Here is an 11,644-nt window from a genome sequence, read left to right on the forward strand (position 1 = left end):
GTTTCTGCTGTCTTGGAGCTTACGTTCTTTGGGGGAGGGGGGTGGCATAGACAATCAACTCTAAGAAGAAAATTCCAGAGAGTGGTAAGGGCCAAGAATACCACAAATCAGAGAAAGACGGATGGGAAGTGGTGTGGATGGGAGAGATGGGCTGCATTACGAGGGGTATTCAGGGAGGTCATGTCTGAGGAGGTGACATTTTTGCCGAGACCTGAATGAGGGAGAGTATTCCTGGCAGAGAAAACTGGCCCCCAAGTCCTGTACCATCTAGCCCCTACTGACCTCCACCACCTGATCTTCTCTCCAGCTTCCCTTTCAAGTCCTCAAACTTACTCCCTCTGGCTGGTTTCACTACTTGTGCCTGACACACCTCCCTCCTCTCTCCTCCCCTCCTATTGCCTCTAAAGGAAACTTCAATCTCATTTGAAATGGCACTTCCTCTGGAGCCTTTTTCTTGACCCTTGACTCAAGTTCAGTCCCCCACAGTACCCTGTAATTCTCCAAGCTATTCTGGTAGCTATAATCACTTACTTATATCATCGTTTACAAGTATCTGTTTGATATCTGTGTTCTCCACTAGACGGCAAATGCTGTGATATCAGGAACCGTCATTGTTCTGGTCACCGTTGTTTCTCAGAGTCTAACACAGCCCCTGACACACAGCAGGAACTTCATAACTGTCCTTGGTTGAATGACAGGCTGCCCGTCAAGCCAAGCATCCTGCATCTTTGGATGTGGTAGGAAATAAAATGGATCCTTTCAGGCAGGGCCTTGAACCAGAGGCAGTTAGACTTGGGGCTGGCAGCTGACCAGCAGCTGAGCTGCAGAGTGATAACTACACTTCCAAAAGCTTCCTCTGGAAGACACTTACTGGACGGGTTGGAGGAGGACAGACTGGAGAAAGAGAGAGCCAGTAATGATCCTTACTGAGTGCCTACCGTGTGCCAGGAAGGCACACTACTAGGTCTTAGAGATATCACTGTGAGCAGAGGCAGAGCTATCCCTGTATTGGAGAACTTACGGCTGTAGCTGAAGAATGGAGAAAACAGGGAATCCTTTCAAGCTTTGTGAATTTCAAAGGCTAGAAAGGATATAGGGAAATTGATTTTGGAGTAAATATTACAGATAAGAACTTGATCCCAGATTCCTCCCCACTCCTCCCAATCTCCACCTCCCACAAAGGAGGTAAAGATCCCCTAGGCAGGGAAGGAAGGAAGACATAGTTAAAAAAAAAAAAGAAAGAAAGAAAGAAAGAAAAGAAGGGGGGGTATATATACATAGCTGTAGGTGGATCCTGGAGAAAGGAACTCTATACACCCTAGGCCATGGCTGTTGCTACTTGGGAATTAAAGGGACATATTGGCCAACAACCCAGAAAAGCTCCATTTCCCAGGTAGATGTAGTGGCAGCCTGTGTGGAAAAGTAACAGAAGAGCAGGTAAGACAATGCAGTTAACTGACAGTGAGGATTAGATGACTGCCCCTACCCTCCGCCCCCACACTTTGGCCCCATGTGAATTTTCCAGTGTGTACACTCTGAAGACTAAGGGTGGGAAGAACTGAGATTATTTCTTCTTCTTTTTTTGTGTTTATTATTTTTGAGAGAGAGAGGGAGACAGAGTGCGTGTTGGGGAGGAACACAGAGACAAAGAGACACTGAACCCAAAGCAGGCTCCAGGCTCTGAGCTGTCAGCACAGAGCCCAATGTGGGGCTTGAATTCACCAACCTGAAGTAGGACGCTTGACTGACTGAGCCACCCAGGCACCTGTCTGAGATTATTTCTACTGCTCAGATAGAAAAGGTTTGAAAAGAAAGTGACTTGTCATGGGGGGCGGGGGGGAAAGTTACATTTTTTAAATGTTTATTTTTGAGAGAGAGAGAGAGCGAGCCGGGTAGGAGCAGAGAGAGAGGGAGAGAATCTAAAGCAGGCTCCACACTCTGAGGTGTCAGCACAGAGCTGACATGGGGCTCAAATCCCTGAACTGCAAGATCGTGACCTGAGCCGAAGTTGGACACTTAACCAACTGAGCCACCCAGGTGCCCCAAAATGTTACATTTCTTGCACAGGAGTCTGGGAGATTGGCAGTCCTTACAGGTCAGAAACACCTCACAAGCAAATGTAAAATTGCAAATGTTAGAAAAGCTACAAGGTGAGGCCCAGGGTGCTGCTAGAACCTGTTCTGGAAGAGACCCTTAGCTGATGCAGGGAGTAACGAGGGTCCAGAGGAAGATGGCTGCAGCTGAGAAACATCCAAAGGAAAGAAACAACTGGAGGAGAGGACAGGCTGGTTGCTGCTGAGTTGTGTAGTGTGGGAAGACAGAATTGGAAGACTGATTCAGGGAGGACATGAAAAGAGTTCTGTTTTAGAGTGTTGAGTTTCAGGAAGTGTTTTAACACCGAAGGGGAGGTTACCTATGGCAGCCAGTGTCAGAGAGGCAACTTGGGTGGGTGTTTTTTGGGGTTTTTTTCAATGTTGGCTCTTGGTACTTCATGGTTATCTCCACACCCCACTGTGAAGTGAAATGGTATTTTAGGAACTTCTAGGACTGGATAGTAAAGTTGAAACAGCTGAGGTCAAGAGGGATGAAGAAAAAAGTGCCTAGAATCACAAACCAGCCAAGGGATCACTCACAATCTTGCTTTTGTGTGTGTGGAAATGGGGTCTGGAAGTTGGCTCCTTTCCTTCTCTATAACTGAATGAACATTCGAGAGCCATCAGCAGGTTTCGGGTGCATAATTGCTCTTAGAGGGGGCGGACGCATCCTTCCAGATCTGGTACCTCTTACTGCTCCCCTAATACCTTTTTCCTTTGTGCCTTTTTAGCGCGAAAGTTCCTCAAAAAGACCAGGTGCCTCATGGTTAGAACTACATTTCCCACAATGCCCGGGAGGTACTGGGTAGCTTGAAACTACGTGGACCGAAATGCTGAGGGCTTGAAGAGCCGGCCCGGCTTCGACTCCGAATTTCAAAGATTCAGTTTACTTACTGCACAGCTCAGATATAGCCGCTTCTTCCCCCTTTCCTGCCAGAAACTTCCGTTCCCAGCTCGAACTTCTGATCCCACTCTTTTTTGGTGGGAATGCTCGGTGGGGGTGGACAGTGGGGGGAGAAACGTGATCAAGAGGATAGGGCGCATGCGCCCATGGCACGGTGTTTGGGCGGGGAGGGGGACCGGCAGGTCCCCGGGCTCCTCCCGCCTTGCGCGTGCGCAGACGATAAACCAACGCCCCGGAGTTGAGGCGCGGGTTTGGTGGCGCGTTTTAGCGAAGTCGCACGTGAAGGGCAGTAGCGGCCGGAGCCCGGTGAGTGCCAGTCGAGACCGGGGCTCGGGGACAGAACGCGGGACGGGGAGGCGGCAGCCGCTGCAGGTGGGAGCAGGGCGGAGTCGCGAGGCCTGGCGGACACGGGTGGGGAGGGGTCCGACGGCCCCCAGCGGGGGAAACAAACGAGGGATCCGAATCCTCGTTGCTATGCAACAGGGGGCGTCGTTACTAGGTAACAGGGGAGGCACGCGTTTCCGGGGTGAAGAGGGTTCTGAGCTCTGCTCAGAGGTCCGGCAGGGGCGGGGCGGCTGTCAGGCTGGGGTAGGAGGCTAGCGCTGAGCCGGTCGCACCCGCCCCACGGCCCAGCTTCCCGCGGCCTCGCTTTGAGCCCCTTGGAGTATCCCGAGCCCCTTGGGGTACCTCGAACCCCTGGGCCGCGCCGCGTCCCTTGCCAGCGACGCCACCCAGCAGGGCTTGGCAGGGGACTTGCTGTTCGAAATAGCACATGCGACTGACACCCTGTCTGGGGGGAGGCTGGGCCCTGGGGAGGAAGCTGCCCCTTTGCCCGTCGCCCTGCCCCCAAACAGTTGCTGGGCAGCAGCTGCCAGGGGTTTAGCGGGGGCTGCCCCCACCTGCCGGGACGCTGACTTCATTTTCCTCAGTGGCAGCTTCGCTCCGTCAAGGAGCTTCCTTTCGACGCAGCTGTGCTGCTCCGGCGGCCGCTGCGTATTTGGATCGACTTTAAAATAAGCCTTTTCTCCCCGCTTCTCCCTTGCTACCTTGGCGAGTTTCTAATATTCATTTAACAAGCATCCATTAGTCATCGTTCTGTGCTAGGCACTGGGGATTCCAAAAAAAGTGAAGTTCAACCGGAGGCGCGGGAAGTCTAATGGGGGAGGCCGGCATGTAAACCTGCTGAATTATGCTACAATGTAATGAGTGGTGTATTGGCAGTTTGTGAACGGCAACATTCCTACTGACGCTTAAGGTTTAGAAAGTTCTTGCAGAAACACGTAATAATTCTTAAGCCTGCTTAACCCCATTTGACACTGAGGAGACTGAAACTCAGGTTAAGTCATAGGCATAAGGCGGTGGCTTCTAGTTTGTGGCAGAATGGAGCCTGGGAGGGAAGTCTAGGTTCCTACGTGCACTGCCACACTTCAGAGACTGCCTAGAATAGACTTTTTCCTTTGCTGCTGATCATTTCTGGCAGCTGTCTGGTTATGCATCAGAAATCCTCAAGGGGCTCTACAAACAAAATCCTGAGCCCCTATTTGGGAGCGTCTAAGATGGCCCCGATTGGGACAGACATCCTTGCTTGAACAGGCTCCACAGACTTTTCTGCTGGGCGACCAGAGCCGAGAACCACTGCTCCACTGGGGCAGCTCTGAGCAATGATGGGGGAAATCAGGGCCAGCAGAGGGCACTAAGTCAGCTGCCCCTCCTGCCACATAGTGATTCATGGTGGGAAAGGAAGCTATCCCGAGGAAGGAGCCTTGGCAGGGGGTGTATGGACTGCCCCACCCTGCCCTCTTGGCAAACCACAGCTAAACATATAGTGCCTTCTCACTACCATAGTTAAGTGGAGCAGTTTCCCCAGCTGAGCCGGGTTCTCTTGGCCCTGCCCGAGCCATCTTCCAGGTACCTGGACAGAAGTGGCAGGGCTGGCCCCAATCTTTTGCTGTCCTCATACCTCTTGGTACAAAACCATGTGCCACAGGTGGGTCAGCTCCTGGCGGGACTCTGCATATCCTCTCACTTTGAGCTCATTCATACTTGGTGGAACTCTTAAGTGCCTTGAGGGCCATGTGTTTCTGAGGCAACACAGGGGTTGGAACAAGCAGAAGGGCGAGATTTAGATCCTGGGTTCCGGAGGCAAGTCTCACCCAGTTCAGCCGTGCGAGCTTGAACAACTCCCCTGACCTCTCTAAGCCATAGTTTTCTGAGTAAAATGTAGAATAGTAGTACCTTGTAAGATTGTTGGAAGAGTTCAGTGAGATAGTGAAGTAACAGGCATTTTGTAAATTATAAAGCACCACACACGTACAAGAAATAAACGTCTGTGCTTAACATCATTCACATACACACTGAACTGGGGCAGATGGCTGCTTGTATGTGTGAATATGAACACACACACACACACACACACACACACAATTTGTTGAGTGCCACCATTTGAGGCCAGACACTGCAGGAGGTGAATATGTTTAAGACCTACTTCCTCTCAGAGCTCAAGGCTGCTCCGGCTCTTGACTGCCATGGTTTCTCTTTATGAAAAGTATTTGGTTGGGCTGCAGTGAGGAGGTGTGATGACAGCGAGTCTGGTTCTCGCTGTGCAGAAAGAACCTGGAAGAAATGAGAAGGGATCCTGTTAAATAAAACAATTTGAAGAAACGGACCAGCCAACGATCTCCAGTCTCATCTGCAAAGGGCACCCTCTAGAATCCTGTTAGATTTGGTTTCTGGTGCACTTCAGAAGGTCAGCTGGGGAGCCAGTGATGGCCTCACTGTGGAGGGTTTATTCCAAGGTCCCCCAGCTCCTGTTGACTGAGGCAGATGTCTGCTTGAAAGTCGAGGCTGGCACAGAATGCAGGAGGCCGCCATGGGGGGAGCAGCTCACATCACCCTGACCTTCTAGAACCGAGGAGACGACATCTGATCCCTCCTGGTGGAGGTCCTTGGATATAGGATCCAACCTAAGATAGCAACCCTGCTCTTTAAGTCCCCAGTGTGGTTATGACCCAGATAGCTCAGGAACTGACCTGTGCTTCCCTCCTGTCTGACCACTGGCAGGCAGGAACCATCTGGTTCTTGATTTCTGCCAAAGAGGGGAGAAGAGTAAAAGCCTTCCCAGCCTGAGGCCGCTCCACATGAATGCATGTTTTTGCAGCCCTGCTTGATTCCACAGACCTCAAGAGGAACTCAGGGCAGGTGTTTCTGGGCCAGAAAGTGCCCCGGATAGGATATTTTTATAACTCTTTCTTGGACTCTTCTCCTTTCTACAAAGTAAGAATCCCTCTCCACCCTGATGGCTCTGATTTCTGGGTAACTCCCAGAGTGATCTGGTAACCTGCAAAAACTTCAAACGCCTGGCTGCTCCTACATCAGGGGCATGGCTTAGCCTCTGATCATTGGGTCTGAATCATGGAAACTCCCTGGAGCTACAGGTTCATTTCTGACCCTGGGAGAGAACAGGGGATTTGCTGGTGCTGTTTGACATTTCTTAAGCACAGTGGTAAATAGCGAACTTGCAAACATTTTTTTTGGCTGGTCCACACCTGCTTCAATGAATCTGTGCGTGCTGGGTCTTAACTTGCCTGTGGCATCATATTACAGATGAGCTCAGAGTACAAAACACAAAGTGGGTAAGTGAATTGTCACCAGGAGTCATTCACGGAGATGATTGCTAGATGCCAAGTTTATTTTAGCCCATGAATAATCTATTGTGTGACTCTCTAAATCCCCCCCCCCCTTTTTTTTTTTTTTTTTTGAGTGAGCGAGCGAGTACTCTTGAGTGAGCAGGGGAGAGGCAGAGGGAGAGGGAGAGAGAGAATCTTAAGCAGGCTCCATGCCCAGCACAGAGCCCAACTCGGGATCTATCTCACGACTGTGAGATCATGACCTGAGCCGAAATCAAGAGTCAGACGCTTAACTGACTGAGCCATCCAGGCGCCCCCTAAATCACTTTTGAAACTGACTTCGGAGATGATACGGCAGGGCAGTATGTGTGAGGGGTCTGATATCAGATGCACCTGGGTTCAAATCCTGGCTTCCCCCCCCCCCCCCCCCCGCCTTATTGCTTATCCTACCTTGGTTTCTTCTTCAGTAAAATGGAGAACAGTAACAATGCCTACGAGAACAGTAACAATGCCTACCTGATGGTGGCGATTGTATGAGATAGGGGGCACATGGTTAGCTTTTTATTAATAATATCTTTCCCTAAAGGCTGTGCTCTAACCCTTTGCCTACATTGGGGGCTGGGGAGTTGATTGAGGTCATTCTGTGTCAGTGGGTCTCAGCTCAGCACAGCGAAATTACCCAGGGAGCTTTTGCAGGTTCAAGCCCAAGCCACTCCCAGACAGTGACACCAGAAAGTCTGAACCTGGGACAGAGGCATCAATAGTTTGTGAAGCTCCCCGGTGGCTCCAAAGAGCAGCCACAGTTGAGATCCACAGTGTTAACCTTCTCTCCCAAATAAGTGTGCGATTTGGAAGCAGAAGCCTGGCTTCAAACCCTGACCTTTCTACTTAGCCCAGTGACCTGGGGCAGTGCCTAACCCCTGAGTCTGTTTCTTCTCATCTGTTACCAGTAGGAGGTTAATACCACCTCCTGTGATGGTCCTGCAGGGCAGGAGGCATATATGCAGTTTTCTCTTGCTTGAGCACATACCTGAGCACTTCTCTTTACATCTTTACACGGCAGGAATCTTATTTGTGTGCTATTTCCTAAGTTGTTTTTTATGTCTGCTTGATCTTAAGTAGATTATAACCTCCCTGGGGACAAAGCCTTATATTTGTTTTATGCCCGTAACACCTAAGACCCAGAGACGGGCCTTCAGATTTTTAGAACTGGAACAATCCTAGATCTAGTCTCCCCTAAGGCATTGGAGAATACTTGCCCGTTAACGAACGTGCAAGTGGTAAAGAATGTGAAAGAGGAACCGGTGAATCAAAAGGTCGTGCTCAGCTGAAGTTAAAAGGCCCACTTCTGCCTTTCTTGGCTAACAGGGTGGGGGTAGAGGAGGGCATTCGGGGGGTGGTGTCCGTGCCTGTTCTGGCGCTCTGCTCACCCTGAGCTGCTCTCCCAACAGACCCAGCCATGGCAGGCCCACCGCGAGGCAAGCGTGTGTTCAAAGTCATCCTGATGGTCCTGGTGGCCCTCATCCTCCACCACTCGGCATCATCCCAGGCCCACGCAGACTTCGTGCCACCAGGCCAGCAGAAGAGGGAGGCCCCGGTTGATCTCTTGAGCCAGATAGGTCGATCTGTGCGGGGAACGCTGGAGGCCTGGCTCGGGCCAGAGACCATTCACCTGGTTTCAGAGGTAAGGAAGGTGCTTCCTGCTGTGACTACACACACCGAAGAAAGAGAAAGGAGGAGACGTTCATGGCCACCCCGTCTTGGGTCCACATCCTCTCTGTGTCATAATCCCTGCTGCAGAGAGCCCCACATTGTACAAGATGCAGCCAGAGAGTTCCCGCTTTTTCGCAATCCCATTGTTCAATTCCTACCCTAGGGCCTGTAGCTCTCCTGAAATTTCCCTTATTCCTGCCCTCTCTTGTCAGAAAGACTAGGAAACGGGCCAGTCTTTATAAACCCATGTCACTGGATGACGACAGAGTCTGACTTTGGTCTAAATCTGACCTAAAGTCATTGGCAAAATGTCAAGACCTGAAAATTCCTTCCCCTCTAGAGGTAGAGGTAGGCCTGACTCAGGGGCTTAAGACAGAGCTGTCTTTGCCAGCTAATGACATCCTAGGTGTGGCATCACATGCTTTTGATAGGTCATTCTAAACACTTGAGATGATCATTTATAAAATCCATAATCTAGTAGACCTGAGGGACTCCTCCTTCGTTGAAACATCTTAGCCCTTCACAGATGTTGCTTCCACGACTTCATGATTCCGTGGGAGGACCCCAGTTCTACAGGGTGACAACTATAGAGATTTGATGACTAGGGGCGCCTGGGTGGCGCAGTCGGTTAAGCGTCCGACTTCAGCCAGGTCACGATCTCGCGGTCCGTGAGTTCGAGCCCCGCGTCAGGCTCTGGGCTGATGGCTCAGAGCCTGGAGCCTGTTTCCGATTCTGTGTCTCCCTCTCTCTCTGCCCCTCCCCTGTTCATACTCTGTCTCTCTCTGTCCCAAAAATATAGAGATTTGATGACCACCCCTCCCCCCCATACACACACACATTCACCTACTACCATCACCAAAATATTCTAGCAAATCGGTTGAATTAGGGCCCAGATGTCCTGGGTTCCAGTTTTGGAAGGAGACACGGCCTGCTGTCCAGGCTTGGTTCGCAAACCTCTGGCTGAGAAGGAGGTGAGAGACGTTCCCTCCTGGCCTTGCCTGCGCAGTGGTTGGAGGCTTAAAGGAGAAGGGCATGATTGATTATAAGCTTATCTCCTTGCCCTGCTCTTTCCACAGACCTTGTCTCAGGTGATGTGGGCCATCTCATCAGCCATCTCGGTGGCCTTCTTTGCGCTGTCTGGGATTGCTGCGCAGCTGCTGAATGCCTTGGGGCTAGATGGTGAGTGGAAGAGTACTGGTTCGGTCCCCTGGAGCTTAGCCTGTCACCTCCTATTTGTGGGAGCTTATCTTTTCAGGGCGCAGACTTTTTCCCAGGTGCTTAACCCCTGCCAGGTGTCCCCAGAGGCAAACATAAGAGCAGGCTAACGGTTGCCCCTACTTACCAGGTGTTTGCTTCCTGTCTGGCTAAGCCATAGTATCTCATTTAATTGTTACCCGCGGCCCAGAACATCACTCCCATTTTGCAGATGAACCGGGTTTCAGGCGAGGGAAGTAATCTGCCCCCAGCCAGCAGGAACAGGAGCTGACTGACATTCAAGCTCCTACCTTTGTGACCCTGTGGGGAAGGATTTTTCCTTTGCAGGGAGTTTTAGCTCCTTCTTTGGTTCTCCCCCCACCCCGTGCCCTCACCACTCCAGATTGGCTGATTCTGTGGTTCTCCCTCTTCCAGGAGATCATCTCACCCAGGGCCTGAAGCTCAGCCCCAGCCAGGTCCAGACCTTCCTGCTGTGGGGAGCAGGGGCCCTAGTTGTCTATTGGCTTCTGTCCCTGCTCCTTGGCTTGGTGTTGGCCTTGCTGGGGCGGATCCTGTGGGGCCTGAAGCTCGTCCTCTTCCTGGCCGGCTTTGTGGCCCTGGTGAGGTCAGTGCCCGACCCTTCCACCCGGGCCTTGCTCCTCCTGGCCTTGCTGACCCTCTACGCCTTGCTGAGCCGGCTCACTGGCACCCGGGCCTCAGGGGCCCAACTGGAGGCCAAGGTTCGAGGCCTGGAGCGCCAGGTGGAAGAGCTGCGCTGGCGACAGAGGCGGGCGGCCAAGGGGCCCCGGGGTGTGGAGGAGGAGTGAGGGGGCGCCGGGACAAGGCCTTCTGCGTCGTCCTCGTCGTACCAAAGAGCCGCACTGCTTCTGGATCGCACAGCCCTCCTTCCAGTACCCTGCCCCTTTCCTGCCCCGTCTCTGAACTGTCAGAACCTTCCTGTCTTCACTGGACCCCACCCCCCACCCCAGGCTGAGAAAGAGGAAGACCATTCCCCATGCGGGTCCCCGGGGGCCCTGCCTTCTGAGGTTCTCTGTCTGGGATTGGGTTCTCTGTCTGTCTCTTAACCCTTTCGCTGCTCCCAGCCTGCCTCAGTCGGGGCAGGTTGGAACGGCCTCCCCGTGGCTTGTGCGTCTGCTCTCAGTGAACATCACTGCCCCTGGTCTCCTGTGACTCAGCTGGCTCCCCTCTGCTGCTGCCTTGCCTTCCTCCTGATGCTCTCCTAGCTCCTCCTTTGCCAAGTCCCCAGGCTTCCTTCCCCGTGTGTCTCCTTCCGGCCCTGCGCTCCACCCAAACCACAATCCCTCCAGGCATGCTCTTCATTGCCTAGCTCTGGGGAAGAAGCAGGGCATGTGGGACCTGAGGGGAAGGCAAGGGGGAAGTTCCCACCCGGGGCTGGGAGCAAGGATGTACATGGAGTCTGTTCTAAGTGCCTTAATCCGAGCCAGCGGGGCCCTTTGCCTGCCCGCCACTGTACTGTACGTAGGAAAGTGCACTGTGGCTGCTTTGTGTCAAGAAGAGAGTTTTCCCTCTCAGATTCTTGATTCCCCTTCAGCCAAAGCAAAAGGTGACTGCTTCATAGGCTTGTGCCTGCAAGTGGGACCCTGCGGTGGCCATCAGATCCCCCGTGGGGATTTCAGAGACACTGGAGGAGAAAGGAGGACTCACCTGTCTGCACAGCTCCAGACGGTTCTCCACCCCTCCCTCTCCCTCCACTCCTGCCACTAAGGACTTGCCAATCAGGGTCCACCCTGGTGGCCCCGGAGGCGTGCGGAGCAGACACACTAGAGCCGCACATCGGGGCCTCTTCCCTTCACAAGCTCTGAGAGGGACAGCGTGAGCCTGCCACCCGAGCCCTCTCCTCCAGGGCTCTCATTCTTCCTCTCTGAGGTTCCGGGGGAGGTGGGTGTCCTCCGCCAGGCCCAGCACGTGATGTGAAGAATGAATTAAACTCCCAGTTCTTAACTGTTAAGGTTTGATGTGGAATCACCGCTGCAGTGAGATATATTTTTATCAGCGCTTGGTTGGTTTTAAATAAAATGCACGCTATTTTATTATCTTGTTCCATATAAAATGTATTTACTCAAAGTCTGGAT

The 11,644-nt window shown here is 52.4% G+C and overlaps 1 protein-coding gene across 2 annotated transcripts; it reads left to right on the forward strand.

The window, feature by feature from the left end:
- Positions 1–2,891: 2,891 nt before the first annotated feature.
- TMEM109 (transmembrane protein 109) lies at positions 2,892–11,636 on the forward strand. Of its 2 annotated transcripts, none has more exons than XM_045485420.1 (4): positions 2,892–3,303; positions 8,075–8,307; positions 9,413–9,515; positions 9,966–11,636. In XM_045485420.1, the coding sequence occupies exons 2-4, from the start codon at positions 8,083–8,085 to the stop codon at positions 10,355–10,357; spliced, it is 720 nt and encodes a 239-aa protein (XP_045341376.1). In that variant the 5' UTR covers positions 2,892–3,303; positions 8,075–8,082; the 3' UTR covers positions 10,358–11,636. The 2 variants fall into 2 exon arrangements, with proteins under 2 accessions (XP_045341376.1, XP_045341377.1); XM_045485421.1 differs by having other exon boundaries at positions 3,175–3,369.
- Positions 11,637–11,644: the final 8 nt, after the last annotated feature.

The sequence above is a fragment of the Leopardus geoffroyi genome, chromosome D1 (assembly GCF_018350155.1).
Source record: "Leopardus geoffroyi isolate Oge1 chromosome D1, O.geoffroyi_Oge1_pat1.0, whole genome shotgun sequence".
NCBI classification, from domain to species: domain Eukaryota; kingdom Metazoa; phylum Chordata; class Mammalia; order Carnivora; family Felidae; genus Leopardus; species Leopardus geoffroyi.

Bases quoted from the DNA above. Each gene is read 5' to 3' on its own strand.
- TMEM109 (XM_045485420.1), top strand. From the start codon at position 8,083: ATGGCAGGCCCACCGCGAGGCAAGCGTGTGTTCAAAGTCATCCTGATG. The intron at 8,308-9,412 runs GTAAGGAAGGTG...CTCTTTCCACAG, and splicing joins CCATTCACCTGGTTTCAGAG to ACCTTGTCTCAGGTGATGTG. The intron at 9,516-9,965 runs GTGAGTGGAAGA...TCCCTCTTCCAG, and splicing joins GAATGCCTTGGGGCTAGATG to GAGATCATCTCACCCAGGGC.